Source organism: Coffea arabica, chromosome 4e (genome assembly GCF_036785885.1).
Source record: "Coffea arabica cultivar ET-39 chromosome 4e, Coffea Arabica ET-39 HiFi, whole genome shotgun sequence".
Lineage (NCBI taxonomy): Eukaryota > Viridiplantae > Streptophyta > Magnoliopsida > Gentianales > Rubiaceae > Coffea > Coffea arabica.
The window spans coordinates 6,798,290-6,813,985 of NC_092317.1; the positions used below are offsets into that span (position 1 = coordinate 6,798,290).

The 15,696-nt window shown below is 35.6% G+C and overlaps 1 protein-coding gene and 1 long non-coding RNA gene across 4 annotated transcripts; both read left to right on the forward strand.

Moving 5' to 3' along the window:
- Positions 1–1,314: 1,314 nt before the first annotated feature.
- On the forward strand, positions 1,315–5,133 carry LOC113741844 (uncharacterized). 3 transcript variants are annotated; one of them, XM_027269486.2, is made up of 3 exons: positions 1,315–1,811; positions 2,209–3,168; positions 4,277–5,133. In XM_027269486.2, the coding sequence occupies exons 2-3, from the start codon at positions 2,243–2,245 to the stop codon at positions 4,440–4,442; spliced, it is 1,092 nt and encodes a 363-aa protein (XP_027125287.1). In that variant the 5' UTR covers positions 1,315–1,811; positions 2,209–2,242; the 3' UTR covers positions 4,443–5,133. The 3 variants fall into 3 exon arrangements, with proteins under 3 accessions (XP_027125287.1, XP_071903510.1, XP_027125286.1); XM_072047409.1 differs by having other exon boundaries at positions 1,315–1,777; XM_027269485.2 differs by having other exon boundaries at positions 1,317–1,764.
- Positions 5,134–9,958: 4,825 nt separating this feature from the next.
- Positions 9,959–14,165, forward strand: LOC113742064 (uncharacterized). The gene is made up of 2 exons (XR_003460789.2): positions 9,959–10,334; positions 13,786–14,165. It is a non-coding gene; the product is annotated as an uncharacterized lncRNA (long non-coding RNA).
- The last annotated feature ends 1,531 nt before the right edge of the window (positions 14,166–15,696 follow it).

Below are 15,696 nucleotides of genomic sequence, written 5' to 3' on the forward strand. Positions count from 1 at the left end.
TCTCCTTTATCTGCCCTGTAAAAATCCTTGCAAACATCATAGATACGAGAGAAGTTTCCTTTTCCCGAATATAAGAACTGCAAATAGTTCATTAACTGTTTCACTGTCTTACAATGGGTAACCAGGCCCACCACCTCACTATCAATAGAATTACGAATTTGTATATACAAGCGAGCATCTTCTCTCACCCAAGACAGTCTAGAGTCATCCGTAGGTGGATCATCGGTCAGATGACCATCCATAGAAATACTGAGTAGATATAATTCAATAGTATGGTTCCAATCAAGAAAATTAATTCCATTTAATTTGTGTTCCGTGATTTTTGAAACCAACGGAACTATATCAGAAACTCCAGTCTTTTTGTCAGACATAATTGCTAAGAAAATTCAACAAGATAACAGATTACCCACAAGAGAACCTGTCGTAGCCAGGTCCCACACCTAGATCGATGTTGACCCAAAAACGTACCTCCCTGAGTTGGCGGTGTCTTTAGAGGAACCTTTAACGCCTGCACCTTGAATATGGCAGCAGCCTCCCTCACGCCCAACAGCCCAGAAAATTTTTTTTTTTTTTTTTCTCAAAAAAAACTTATGAACAGAACTGCTCTACACAGAACTGCGCTGATACCATGTTAAACTCAGAAAAAGGGAATGAATTTTCCTTACCTTTTATTCATCAATCATAACGGTATATATACAAGTATAGACATATCTAGTTCCTATTATTTAGCCTACAGATCAGCCTACAATCTGTAACTTATCTAATCCCTACAAATCAGCCTACATCTGTAACTATCTAATCCCCACAAATCAGCTATCTAATCCCTACAAATCAGCCTACAATCTGTAACAAAAAGAAAGAAAAGTATGTGGTTACTTTAATGTCTAAAAGTTACTTGTAAGCAACTTTTGAATATTCGATCACGTTCCCATATATATAAAGTGATGCGGATAGAGACATGAAATAAATCACCATCAAGAACCGGGGGAAAAAGGAAAAAAAGTCACAATGCAATGCATTTGTTTTATCTAGAATTGTAAATGAATCGAACTGTTCATGAGCGAACATAAAATAAATCACCAAGAACTGAGGGAAAAGGAAAAGAAAGTGACCATGCAATACATTTATTTTGTGACTTTTGTTCCTGAGTAATGTAAAATTATAAAATCCCAATTGCCATGTGTACTCAAATATTATGCAAAATTCACTCCTCTAGAAAATCTTCCGCTTCAAATGTGAACTGCCATGGACTAAAGTTGAAAAAAATTGCTCCTGCTGTCAGTTTAAGTGCCCATAGTCTTCAATATAAATTAAACAAAAGTAAAATGCCTTTTATGGAACACGAGTACAGAGTACTCAACATCCTGTCCCAAGAAAAACATAACCAAGATTAAAGTTGTCGACTTTGTCAGAAAACTGCCACTTGGATGATGCCAATGGTATGTTGCACTAAAAGGGTAGCCTAAACTTTTTCCTTGCTGACAGCAACACTTCCTTGATCTCATTAAATTATTTCAGACTTCCCAGATGTCCACCGACTTTCTCCAGATTCAATAAAAGAGCTCAACTCCTGTCTGTTACCTAAGATTTTGCCAAGTGTATGTCGTTTTGTCACTCTGTGATTGAGGAAACTTAGAAGCCCTGTTGAGTCTTAACTTCTCTCCTCGCTTGAGTGTTCGCAGAATCAGAAAAGGCTCTCTGTTTTTCAGCAGTTTATTTTGGAAAGAGTCTCTGTTTGAGCTACTCTACCACTGTGCGAGAAAGGTATTAGTAACACGTACGAGACGAGCCTTATTCTTAAGCTCTTTTAGGTACTATCTGAGTAAATGGATTCTGTGATTACTTTGATTTTCCTGTCTTATAATTGAGGGCCTGATTCCTGTTAAATTTGCCATCTTTTATGTTGCTTTTGATGGTTTTGTTGAATTACCTGGCTCATTTCTGATGCTGAAGTTGTTTTTAAATTCTTGAATTCTCTGTTTGTGTTCGCTTGATTCTAGTACTGAATTTGATGCATTCAATTGTATCCATAGTTGTGCCTTGTGATGATTTGGGATTTCCTAATTTGGATAGCTTATATCCGAATGTTATGTTTATCTTGGGATTTTGCTGAGATTCTTGAAGTTTTGGTGTCGTTAAATTCAACCATTGAGGTTGATTTACCCCGTAGTGGTTCTGAGATTTCATTGCGTTGGATTGTGTTTTCAGGGGTTTCGGTTTCTGGGTCTTAGGATATGTGAAAATGGTGATATTTAGCATGAATTCAAAGAGGATAAGAAGACCAAATGTTAGGTTATGGGAAATAGGTGATCTACCTGCAGCCTTCGCACGTGCGAGTTATCATAGAAGTGGTGCAAGTTTAGGGCAGAAGAGATGGAAAAGAAAGTTTTCTGAAGTTGGGGAGTCAGAATACCTCCAGGTTTCTACTGAAAAACAACCTGAGCATACAATCTTGGATCCTAGTGTTTCTCCAAGGATTATCAATGATATCCAACATAACAGAGAGAACAAGGACCCTAACTCTTTAAAAGTAGCATCTGAATTTGTCAATTCAGATGAAAGAAATATGACCAATTGTAATCTGGATTTTGGAACCATAACTCGGAGGTCTAGGCTCATGAAGCGAAGAAAACGGAACCCTAATAGCACTTCTAGTCTATTTGGTGATCCTTGGAACTCAAAAACTGGTGGGCAGAAAACTGTTCAAGATGAGAAAGGTTATGGGTGGAATCAAAATGTTGCATGCACATCAGCTGCTGATTTGGACATCTTTCCTGTTAATGGCTTTAAGGATTCTTCGCAGAATGAAACATCAGCAATGAGCAAAGAAGCTTGGGAGAACGAGATTGATGACCTGAATAGTAGGGGGATGCTGCAGAAGCCCAGAGGCTTCTCGATTGAGGGTGCTTGCTATGAAGAGAATGCAACCTTTCTGCAATTTGCGAGAGGACACAATGATAAAGAATCCAGTGGTTGTGATGTAAATGGTGTCAGCCAATGGCTGGAAGAGCTTGGTCTTGGTAAGTTTGCTGAATTGTTTGAAATGCATGAAGTTGATGAAGAAACTCTGCCTTTTCTTACTTTTGAAGATTTGAAAGACATGGGAATTGTTTCTGTTGGGCCTCGTCGGAAGTTGTTTAATGCAATTCAGCAGCTAAAAGGAGGCAGGTAAAGGTATCCACATAACAAATGGCTCTGAAGAACCCTTCTGTTGTGTGTTCTTATTAGCTCTTCTGTAAATGTCAATCATGTTCATATTAGCTCTTCTGCAAATGACAATCTTGTAAATTGTAGGTTTGGAACCTTGTATATACTTTTGACTAATCTTTGCCAGCCCTGCTATGGCTTAAATAACTAGGTCACTTTTTGTGTTAGACCTTCACTTTACTATGTAAAGCAATAAATAAAGAGGCAAAGAAGTTGAGCCGTGCATTTGCTTCCATTTTTCTGTTTCAAAAAGCATTCCCAGTGCAGTCAATGGATGATCGTAAAACGCTTCAGTGATTACTTAAAGTTGATAATCATGCAAATGGTATAATCAATATCTTCTCTCTTTCAATAGCAATGAAGTCACCTATACGTCTCAGCTACAATGCAACCTTAACCAAGTTTATCTAAAGCTTTTCTTATTGCGTCTGACCGATCGTCTGAATTCAGTTCATAACAAGACTGCTCTGGTTCAAGAATGTTAGAATGTGGGATATTAAGTCTCGTCTCAAATTCTTCTGCTTTTAATGGTTTGACTCATGTGTTAAAATAATTGTCCATATAGTTAAAAGCAGTCTTCTGTTTTCAAAACAGCTCGTATGACCATATTCGTTCTTGATATTCTTTCTTATTCATAAAAGCCTCATACCAGGTTCCCCATGAATTCTCTGTCGGGAAGAAGTGGAGAAAAGGACAGGATAATAGGTTTACATGAATCTTCGTTGAGGCAAATATGTGCAGCATCTCTACTGTTGTTCTCCTTTTCACTTGCATCTTTTCGCATCAAATAACATGATGGTTGCTTGTATCACAGTGGCTCAAAGTTCTCAATGTCTAAATATGCATAGATGAGAGAACTCTCTTGTTTGAATACAGATACATTGTTCCATCTTTGAGAATGCTCGTTAACACACTGTAATACTACTTTGGAAATTAATGTGCAAAATTCAGCTCCAAAGTCGGTATTGGAGGAATAATACATGAAGACGGGGTTGGTGGTGGGAGCTAACTTAGTTTTGTTTTTTTTGTGCACAATTTCTGATTTTGTAAGCAACTCAATTTTCTTTAGGCATGTTGGTGTTTGCATAAAGCTCATGAGTTTCAAAATCAAAGGTAATATGAGTTGTCCTTTTGATGTTTGTTGGCATCATCTTATTGTGGTTATGGTTGGAAGGACATCCAGTTTCATGTTTGGCATGCTAGTTTTCAGGAAGTTATGGGGTTATACAGCCTAAGGGAGTGCTCAATGTCAATTGAGGAAAGCTCCGTCTGCTGAATACAGGAGGAGATTTCAAACTAATTGCGGAAGTGTTACTTTTACCTCCTTTTAAAGCATATTGTTTCATCTTATGGCCAGTTGTTTATGTCCCAAAATTTTTGAATGTGACAAGATGCGTCTCAATAAAACTGTATCAGTGGGGTATCAGTTGCAAGAGTTTGAAGATTAAACTATGCAACGAGGTATCTAGTATGCTGTTTTCAGTGTCTCATGAATTGGGATTCAGCCGGAAACGGCTTGAATTGCCTTGATAGTACAAAATCCAGTGAAATCTTTCCAATACCATATAGCTTTTGGCTGAGCCTGATTGTTGCCGTTAATATGGCAGAGCTGTTGAATCTTTGTGATTGGAAAATCTTCCAACTGGAGATGAATAAATTGATGTAATGTTTTGGCTATTCACTCAGGCAAGGTGTCATTAGTTCTGGATGAGCTCTTGCTGCTTTCGAGAACTGCAGAAGCACATGTTATTCAACTTACACGTCTGCAATGATTTTAGTTGCTTGTACAGACGGGTTAAGGATTAATATGTTTGCTTTTCTTTCATGATGATGAGATAAAATGCAGGGTATTTGATGTTTGATGATTCATTCTCATGCATTTCGATGTTGAATCATTAGCCTGCAGATTTGATCTTCTTTCACCAATACTACTTTTACTGTGGTTTTTCTCTTTCAAATTTTAGTCAGTTTTTCATAGAAAATTTTTTTACATTTTTCGTGAACATATTTTTTTCGTGAAATTAGATCTTAATTTTTTGCTTCAAAGAATTCCAAGGGTGGGAAATTCTTCCAACATGATCTCTGTAACTTTGGTGAAATCGACAGCCGAATCTCTACAATAATAGAAGAATAGAAGTTTAACTTTGTTAAGTTGGACTTTTGTAAAGCGTAATCTCCCGAAGAATGTTTTCATTTGATTGATTGCACTAATCTGCATTGACTTCACTATCACTTTCATATGTTACCTTACCTCGCTCTCTGGGTTACAGTTCTTTTTTCGAGCCTTAGATCTTAATTTTATTTATTTGCCATCCAAATTTATGTAGTAGTGCTCATTCAAGCAAAAAGTAAATTTCATTAACGGATTGTTAGAAGCCATTCAGTTATATTTAGGGATGTCAATGGGGGCGGGTGCCCGCGGGTGCCCGCCCCGCGAGGGACTCTCGGGGCGGGGACGGGGGGAATTTTTTCCGCCCGTTTAGTAACGGGGCGGGGGACGGGGGAGTATACCCCCGCCCCCCGCAAAAGAAAAAGTGTATATATATAAATATATATAATTATATATAATATGTAATTTAATTAGTTATAAACTTATGATAATAATATTATTAGTTAGATGTATTATATAATGTATATTAGTGTATGTAATATAATTGATATTATCAATGATACGAATAATTAGACATGTCTACTAATTGAATTTATTAATTAGTTATACTAAATTTACTAATACATTTATACTAAATTTCTAATTACACTTAATAGAATAACACTTTTTTCTCAAAAAAAAAGCACAAACACAATAATGAATTAGTGATTGTATTTGTACCAAAAGTGAAAACTTGACTATTTTAGTTGTATTTATTTCATCATATTGGATTGTATTCAAATAACTTTTGTTTGATTGTTTTTATGAGTTTCAATTGTAAAATTACAATGAATAATAACTTGATGAAGTGTTGATATTTTAGTACTTGATTATTTATTAAAATTTAACTATAATAAAATTTTATTAATCCCGCAGGAAAAATTTTATTAACCCCGCGGGGGAAGCGGGGCGGGGCGGGGGGGAGTGGGAGGCGGGGGACGGGGGGAATTAATAGGCAACGGGGCGGGGGGGCGGGGGAGGGGTCCCCCGCCCCAACCCCGCCCCGTTGCCATCCCTAGTTATATTACTACTGTCATGATAACAGGTTCACGCAATCTGGTGCTTTACCTTTTTAGCATCTATTAGGATAGCAAATTTCTCCAAAGCATATTTCACTTGCGTCATAAACACATTTTTCAACTCATTTTTTTATATTTTTAATTACGTTTTTATTTTACATACATCACATTACAAAAAATATTACAGTAATTATTTCAAATAATACTATATCCAAACAAATCATTGCGCAAATTTCATTTTTCAAAAATAAATCCTATTTAAAAAAACTTTGGGTAATAAATCTCGAGCTGACATTATGTGGATATGACATAATAGCTAAAACACAAAAAAAAAAAAAAAAAATCTCTCATGATCGAAATCAAGCGCTACGTACCCTTGTCTTCCTAATAAAATGTAAATTTAATATGTTACATGGCATGTCACGTGAATAAATAAACAAAAAATAGGAAAAGAAAAAAAGAAGTTTTAAGAAAATTTGAGGGTCCTTTCGCAATTTTTTGGATTGTAACTTTTTTCAAAAAATTTTTTACATTTTTCATAAATACATATGTCAATCACCATTTTACCTGATGTGCATTAGATCGTTACAATACACCTTTCAACGAAACTCCAGAAAATAATAATCCAAACAGGCTAAATCTCTGCCGGGGGGCAGGATTTTTTCAGCAAGCATGTGGGCTGCTAAATGCGAGTAATTTCTTTGTGGGGTATATGACAAAGTACTACTCGAGCCGCCTCACGACAAAGGAAGTCCAATAGGATTAATTAAGGAAATGCATATCAATTAACTAAGGGTGGGGTTAGGAAGTCCAATTGATTGAGATGTGTGTTTAACCGAGATTAGTGGTGGTTCATGAAAATGACAGAGACAGTGCAATTAGAAAGTAAGTGTTTGGATGTAAGTATTTTTTGTTTATCAATGAAGAAATACCAAATTTTATACTACGAAATTTGGCAAGAAGTGACCACGAGATCCTGGAATTTGGATTTGTATTCTATGTGGTGGACGCCAACAAAAGAAAACCAACAAAACTGTCAGTTGGGCTGCAATTGTTTTGTTGTGGAGATAAATCAATTGTCATAAAACAAAATTTGTCCAGCAGCTTATTGGGTCAATCCCAACATCATTTGTGTTTTCTTGCCTAACACGTGCATAGCTGTCTGCATGCATCAACAAAGTTTCTTATGAAACCAAACATATTATTCAATGCTTAGAAAGAAGTAGATGTGTGAGACATATAAGTATCAAACCAACTTTGGAGAATCTTATTCCCCCTTGATTGCCGATTGGCAGTTTATTGCAAAAAATTTTGGCCAGTTTCATTGTTTTTTTTCTTGACGTGGTTTTTGAAAATTAGTTGTTCTACATTGGCATTTCTCTTGAAACGAAGGATAACTTGGTGGTACTACTTCTAGTGTTGTGTCATAATTATATAAGTGATAATCGCCTGAATATACATTTTTTCTTTACCCTCAAATATATTCCCTTCTCACGCCTTTTTTTATTCTCAATTATTAGATACATGATCCGAATCCTAAATTTCTCTAAGAGTTTTTTCCTAGCCAACCTAGATATACATCTTTTTTTTGTTTTAGTATAAGCGAGAAGGTTTGAACTTAGGATTTCTTAGTTACACTCCCTCCCTTGTCTCGAATCACCCGTCCCCAACTTAGATATACTTAACATGCTTTTCGAAGATGTAACGTAACTTGATCAAAGTTTGATGCAATTTTTGTTTCCAAACATCCAACTTAGCAAGTGTTGGATGCACCAATTTGCGACTATTTTTCATTAAACCATTATAACCATTCAAAAAGAGAGTATGTAACCATTTATGCAGAAGTATTATAGAAGAGGAACAAACTCTAAACTTGAACTAAGACTAGGATATACTTATAAAATTTTCTCTGGGATTTCTAATAATTTCACTTGGCACTCTTAATGTTTTCAAAATCAGTCTGTTTGCACGACGAATTAATATAAACTGCAAGTAAAACTGTTTTCACCTTAGCAAAACTCGTAAAGAATTGATATAGTAACAATTTAAGTGAAAAAAAAAAGACATGAAAAATGTTTAGAAAAAATGGAAAAATAGCTGAACTTGAAAACTTATGTACAACAGCCTAGAGAGAGCTATGCAATCATAACGAACCCGTAGAGAGAATTGAATATCTCAGTGGTCGATGCTTAGAAATATGTAGACATTGAAATTGGAATTCACAAAATTTGCAATAGAAAATAGGAGGGTTACAAATTCATCCTCATCAGGGAATGTGAAGTAGGTTACATGATCACATCTCACAGCATTAAAAATGAGTAAATATATTTACTCGGGCAGACTTTGTACTTTTACCATTACATTTCCAAGTATCATAATAACCAAGAATTTTTTGTGTTTGGATTGCATTTTCCATGATTTTTCATGGGAAAATTACTGTAGCGATTTGATGTATGTGAGGGAAAAAAGTAATAGGGAAATGTGATCACGGAAAACGACGTAATTTTCCGACGGAAAATCGCAATCCAAACAAGGTTAGATTTCTAGTTCCCTCAATGGTTTCATAATAACCGACCTCATCAAATTCTTTTTAGCTTGCTCAATAATTTATAGATCCATGATTGTCCTCTTCTTTTAAACATTTTCAAGTCCTTTCATTTGAGTTAAATTCCTCATGTTACTTTTTATGCAAGGATAAATTGGAAGAGTGAATAAATTCAGCTTTTCAAATGAATTTTTTCTTAATGTAAATGGGCTGCTTTTGTTACGTTAAAACGCAAAGCAAGGGAAGCACACATATGAACTCAAAACCTCAAGAGATTGTGCGAGTGAAATCATCAAAACCTTGAAATGAGGCAAGTTGAAGCTTTAGGGTGGTGCCAAACTATTAAATTCCAAAAGCGCCAATCCAACCTGGATTGTCAGGTTTGTGAGCCTATACTTGCTAGATCCCAAATTTTCTCGGCGCCGACCCACCCACCGTCTCATTCCTCAAGAGTCAAGATTTTCACAACTGAAGAATCACGAAATTGGAAGAACCTAGAATTTCTAAACTCTGTGCAAATCAGCAGTTGTTTTGAATGATGGGATTCGAAATCTAGAATCAGACCCCCCACCCTCAAGTTAAAATATAGGAATGAAAAATTTAATATAATGGAAACTCGTGAGTCACATTCAAATCTCAATTGACAACACTCTTGAAGGAGCAAGATCCTATACAAAACATGCAACCATATTTTTCTTGCTTCAATCTTTTCGGGGCATGCTTAAAATTATTTGATATGTTATTTGGATAGTAGTTTGTTTGAATTATTATTTGAAATGTGAATGAGCTTTTTTTTTTTTTTTTTTGTCAAACGAATGAGCTTATTTGAAATAACTATCGTGACATTTTTTATGATATGATGTATATGAAATAAAAAATATATTAAAAAATCTATTTGCAATGTGGAGAGGGAGCAATCCTTTACGGACACGTGTCGTAACCAAGAGACGCTGTTCAGATCTCACCAGGAATCCGAACGGGTCGAGGTTCGAACAGGCCAATGCTAGCTCTCATAGTAAGGATTGGCTGGGTCTTCGGATAAGGCAAAAGTTAGAGTTCAAGAAGGACTACGCCTCTAGTAGAACGCATATTCCGAATGGGATAACTACTAGTGGTAGGAGGATAACTACAGACTCCCTCGTAACTACTAAGGGGAAAGCCTTATAAATAGTGGTTCAGGGGATCAAGAAAAGGTACGCACACAAAATACGACACTCTTATTCTCCCATAATCTATTATTTGCCAAATTGACTTGAGCGTCGGAGTAACAAGTCGGAGTACAGTGGGAAATTAATCCCACTGTATGCCTCGTTGCAAGTCGGAGTAACAACGGAGAGCTAGTCCCACTGTACGCCTCATTACAGGTCGGCTCGCCCGCTCCTATTTGGCACGCCCTGTTTGGTCCGTGCTCCAGGTTGGTTCTACAGAGTGCAAATAAATAATTTTTGTGCAAATAATAACAATCCTGAAATATGACGCAGTTGTTCTTGAAATTTTTACTACCCTTGCCCACCCCCTCGTGAATGTTGAAGTCTGGCCAGTAAATAGTCCGATAGAAATGATGTACGGTCGACTGTTGAGATTGTACCACCACCTAATTCTTGAAGACAATCACCCATAATTGTAGGAAAACATAAAGTCGTGAGTTTTTTAAAGGTGCTTGTCCATACATGACAGTTTTCAACGTTTCATTCAATGTCTAGGCCACTCAAGTTCAAAACCTTTGATCTTAGGACAATGGATGAAGGTGACCCTTTTACTATAGAGACATGAGCTTAGATATAGATAGCTAGGTGGCATCCACTATTCAATTTGCATAGCTACGTATTTCCTTGATAGATTTTTGGTGGTCTATAATGGTACAAAGTTCAGTTAAACTGGACATTGGAATTTTTTTTTTTTTAGTCCTCCAAATAAGATTTGCTCGGACCATATGCCCTAAACCTCCTAAGAATCAAGTATCACGAACTGCCTTAGGATTGTAGTTGCATAAGTAAAACATCATCAAGAGAAAGTATTAATTCGACTACAAAAGTTAATTAGCTATGTTGGCCATTCCTTTCAAACCCTATTTTTCCAGACAAAAAGAGGGTACTACATAAAATAATGAAGTCGCCAGATTAGATTTTGGGTTAGGAATAGTTGTGGAGTAGGACCCAAATAGCACCATGCATGTAAGGGTAGGCATGAAGAAGAAGATGGAGATGGTGGGACATATATTGAAGGGGATGTCTCCACTCCAACCGACTGTGCCGTAAGGGCTGAGCTTGAAGGTTGGTGGGCTAAGGATGGTGACTTCCATTAAGCGTACAACCTCCGAAGAGGACTTGGCAAATGCAATATCTTTTCCAATCTCAAGGATTAGGATAGATGAGAGATACAATGGAATGGGATCAGTGGACTCCAAACTGAACCACTTATTCTATTCCGTTCCATCCTCCATTCGCTACTGCGAAAGATCGAGCTCAGACACAACCATTTATATGCATTTATGTAGGTTTGAGTATTTCATGCACTCTTCTGCACATACAAAAAGAGAACCCTAAAAAAAAAATAAGAAAAGAAAAGGAAAGATGGGAATGGTACCTGAATGCCTTATATAAGAGCCCCCTACTCGTCCCCTTGCAAGTGAGTAGCTGTGTGGGAAAGACTAGTGGTGGATGTGGATCCCTTGCTAGCAAGAACCTGCTCAGTCAAGCAATCTACGCATAATGATCGTAGGAGTCAATTTAACTTCACTTGATACTGGGGTGTTTCGCGAATCGAGCCGCTCGCGATCGGCTCGAATACGAGCTCGAGCTCGAGCTCAAAAACATTAAGCGCGTTGGCTCGCGAGTTCAATTATATATTTTTTTTTTTATTTTTTATTTTTTATTTTAATAATAAAATTACATATATATCCCTAATATTTTATTATTTGTTAAAAAAATTATTGTTTTATTCATTTTTTTTAAAAAAATTATTTTTTATTTTTTAAAAATAAAATAATAATAATTATTTTTTTTATTTTTTAAACACGAGCTCGAGCTCGAGCTCGACTCGAATTTGACTCGAGCTCGAGCTCGAGCTTGATATTTTGAGCTCGTCGAGCTCGAGCTCGAGTTCGAGCTTCACAAAATTAACTCGAGCTCGGCTCGATTAACCAAAGCTTGACTCGAGCTCGGCTCGTTTGCACCCCTACTTGGTACAATTGGATTATGCAGGGACCAGTACAGAACCTTACAGTGGCATGATTGAAAGTACTATAGGGTTTCCTTCTAGTAGCCTTGGATTCTGATTGATCGGAGAGGACATGTGCAGTTGAGGTGCAAACCCATAATGTAGTTAATGGTTATCATCGTATCACATCAGTTTGATTCAATTTGAACAGTTCATTTTAAAATAAAATAATAATAAAAAAAGCAGCTACACACGTACTTATTTGTTCTAGTATAAACTTTGTGCACAAGACTATCAAATGATAAGGGAGCTAGGATGGAAGTAAGGGGGCGGGTTGGAGGAGATTTTTCTCCCTCCATTTACCATTAAAATAAATTTTTAAAAATTTATATATCGATATATTTATACATATATACATTTACACATTATAACTATATATGAATAACATATGCATATATGTTATAACTTGAGAACTAAAAATATCACAATTCATCTAATAAAATGATAATTTCGTTACTTTTAGTTTAATGAAATTTGTTCATATATATCGTAAGTTGTTTGCCAAAAAACAAAAACAAATACGGCAATTAGTATAAGTTTAGATTTGCTATTACATGTGGAAAAACAAATTCAAAAGATCAAAGTGATTTTCAAACTTGATTTTACATTAAGTATTTAGTTAAGCAACTAAAAGAACGATTTACAAAGTTGTTGTCGATGTTATATATATATATATATATATATAGACAAACAATGTCAAAATAATAAATAACAATTATAATTAGCCAACCAACCACGGGGGCATTCGCAGAGGTACGGGATGAGGTGAGGTGGGGATGAGGGAAGCAGGAGACGGGACGGGAGCGGGAGGGGAGATTTTACAGCACTTGCGTTGCGGAGGACGGGAGAGGGTTTTCCTGCTCCAAATTCATCAGGCTGTCACTCCTACAATTTACCTCTAGTTACATCCTGTCAAGTGTCATGATCTACATAGCTCAACATTTTGCACGGATTTACGGTCGCCCGCCGTCTACTTCAAATCATCCATCAAACCAGCATGATATGCTCCATGTATTATATACCATCAAGCTTAGCATTTAAACTAGAAAACTCAGCCTTAACAATAGCATGATGGCCATGCTGAGAGTCTACCCTAAACACATTATCAATGGTACATATTATTGTTGGGCTCAGATAAGCTCAACTTTAAAACCCTTGTGAAACAATTAATTGCATACCTCTGGTGGATGTGTGAACTAAATATCATTTAAACATCATCAACTTTGCTTGCTTTGCTGTATATGCATAACAATGGCGGCGTACCTAAAATCTTTCCGCCTGATGAATATTGACCCTTTTTAACTGAAAAGTAAAATCATTGGTCAAATTAATCATCTTGCAAGTTTTTGGAGTTTTTGTAGAAAATATACTGTAGCGATTTGATATACGTGAGATAAAAAAATGATTGAAAAATGTGTTCACGAAAAAATGTAGAGATTTTTTTAGTGAAAAAATCCCTTTCCAAGCAAGAGTTTCCACACACACATGTTTAATGTAGATACCCTCTAGAGTGATGCCTAGCTAGTACTATAGTACGCAAGATTTTCTTGATCGAAGAATATAAACTTTTGCGTCAATGTTGTTATTAAATGAAGTTGGTTGCATGGTCACTATCGTGTTTGTCCCTGTACGCACAATTGTATTAGGAGCAGGACAAGGACCGGACACGATTAGGAAACGTTCTCTTCAATCTTCGTCAACCAGGAAAACAAGAGCCATAGTGGAGCTCCAGACCTTTGCATTTAGCAATTCCCATTCTTGGACATGAAGGGTAAATTCCAACATCTTTGTACAGAGAAAGAGTCGTTCAATTCCCAGGGACATGGCTTATCAAATCGAAGTAGCGGCCATTCAAATTGGACGACTTCTGGGCAAGTGGCCCAGCCAGCATATGACCATCGGCAATTGGGAAATTTCTTTCTTCTTTGACGTTTGCTTGGTTTTTGGATATTTAACTGTGGTCTATGAAAATGATATGTAAATGCTTGTGGTACTCTATTTATTGGTCCAAGTTTCGACACATCAATTTATAGTCTAGACATGGTATAAAATTTCCCATCAATTAGGTAAACAATAATTACTACTACTGTTATCACATAATCAGCTACTACTTTATGTTCTTGATTCAAGAAGAAAGAGTCAGCCACGTCTTATATTCAGTGCATTAGAAGCAATTAATTAGAAACCAAATGCTTTCTCCTTATTTGAAAAGTAACAAAAAATCAAGAAATAACATATTTCAACTAATTAATATTTTCAAATACCACCAAAATAACACAGTACAAGTACAGTGCTATCACATTTTAAACGCCCCATCTGTAATTAACATGAGGCAATTTCTCATTGAGGATTTACACAATACCTACCTCCATGTCAGTGTCTCAGCTGGTGGACTTAATCACCAGCTGGTTTAAACGTTTTTGAATTGATGACTTTGATCTAGGGAAGTATTTAGACCTTAATCTTTTTTCTACAAATGCTTTTTTCAAAATGAAAGAAAAATTTCACTTCTCTAAACTCAGTTTCGGTTTTCATTGAGTATTTAATTTCATCTTCACTGTCGTTTAAAAATGCAAGGAAGAATTTGATAGAGGTGACAAACAAACTCATTTAATTAAATTTACCCATACTCGCCCATGAATAAATGAGTGTGGGTATCTTAAGTTTTTGCATATTAGTATAAATTAGTTACCCAATAATACTCATTTAATAAATGGATATTATTGGGTAACCCATCAAATTCAATTAACCCATTTACAATTGTCTTTTTCCAAATCTCCTCTCTTCCCCAACCCAGTTTTTTTTTCTCAAATTTTTCATTTTGTCATGATGTTAAATACTACTTTTGCTTCATTATTATTATTATTATTATTTGTTAGTTTTATCTTATCATTTTATTTGCTCTTAGTTTGTTAATTTGCTCATTTTTCAACATTACCAATTTATGACAAATTTTAACCTCTTTTCCTACCTTTCAAAATGAAATTTTAAATTTACACACGAAAAAAATGCTAGAGGTTCAAAATTTTTTGATTAAGTTTTTATGTTAACTTTTATATTGCTTAGTTCAAAATTTTATATTCTTATTATTCAATTATCAAATAGTATGTAATTTTGCAACACAGAGTACGGATAAAAAAAAATTAGTAATTAGGCTCATTGAGTAGTATACGTAAATATTTAAAACTAATGATGGGTGCAAAGGGTGGGATAAATTGATAATTTAGTTTGCAAAAATGAATTTAAATGAGTTTACAAAAAGTTAAAATAAATGAGTTATAAATGGATAATTGAGTTACCCAATTCATTTTTTAACTTATCCATTTATACCCACTTAATTATATGGGTATAAATGGATTGACTCACTTATATTTATTACCTATTTTAATCAATCCAAACTCGTCCAAATCATCCATTTTGACACCTCTAGAATTTGCAAAAGAATGATTGGTTCTAACAAAATCTACACGTTCTCTTCCGTAAATCTCAATACTTAGTACTGACCTTCGAGATCCCTTAAAAGTATTATACATATTCTTTCTGGAATAGACGGAATC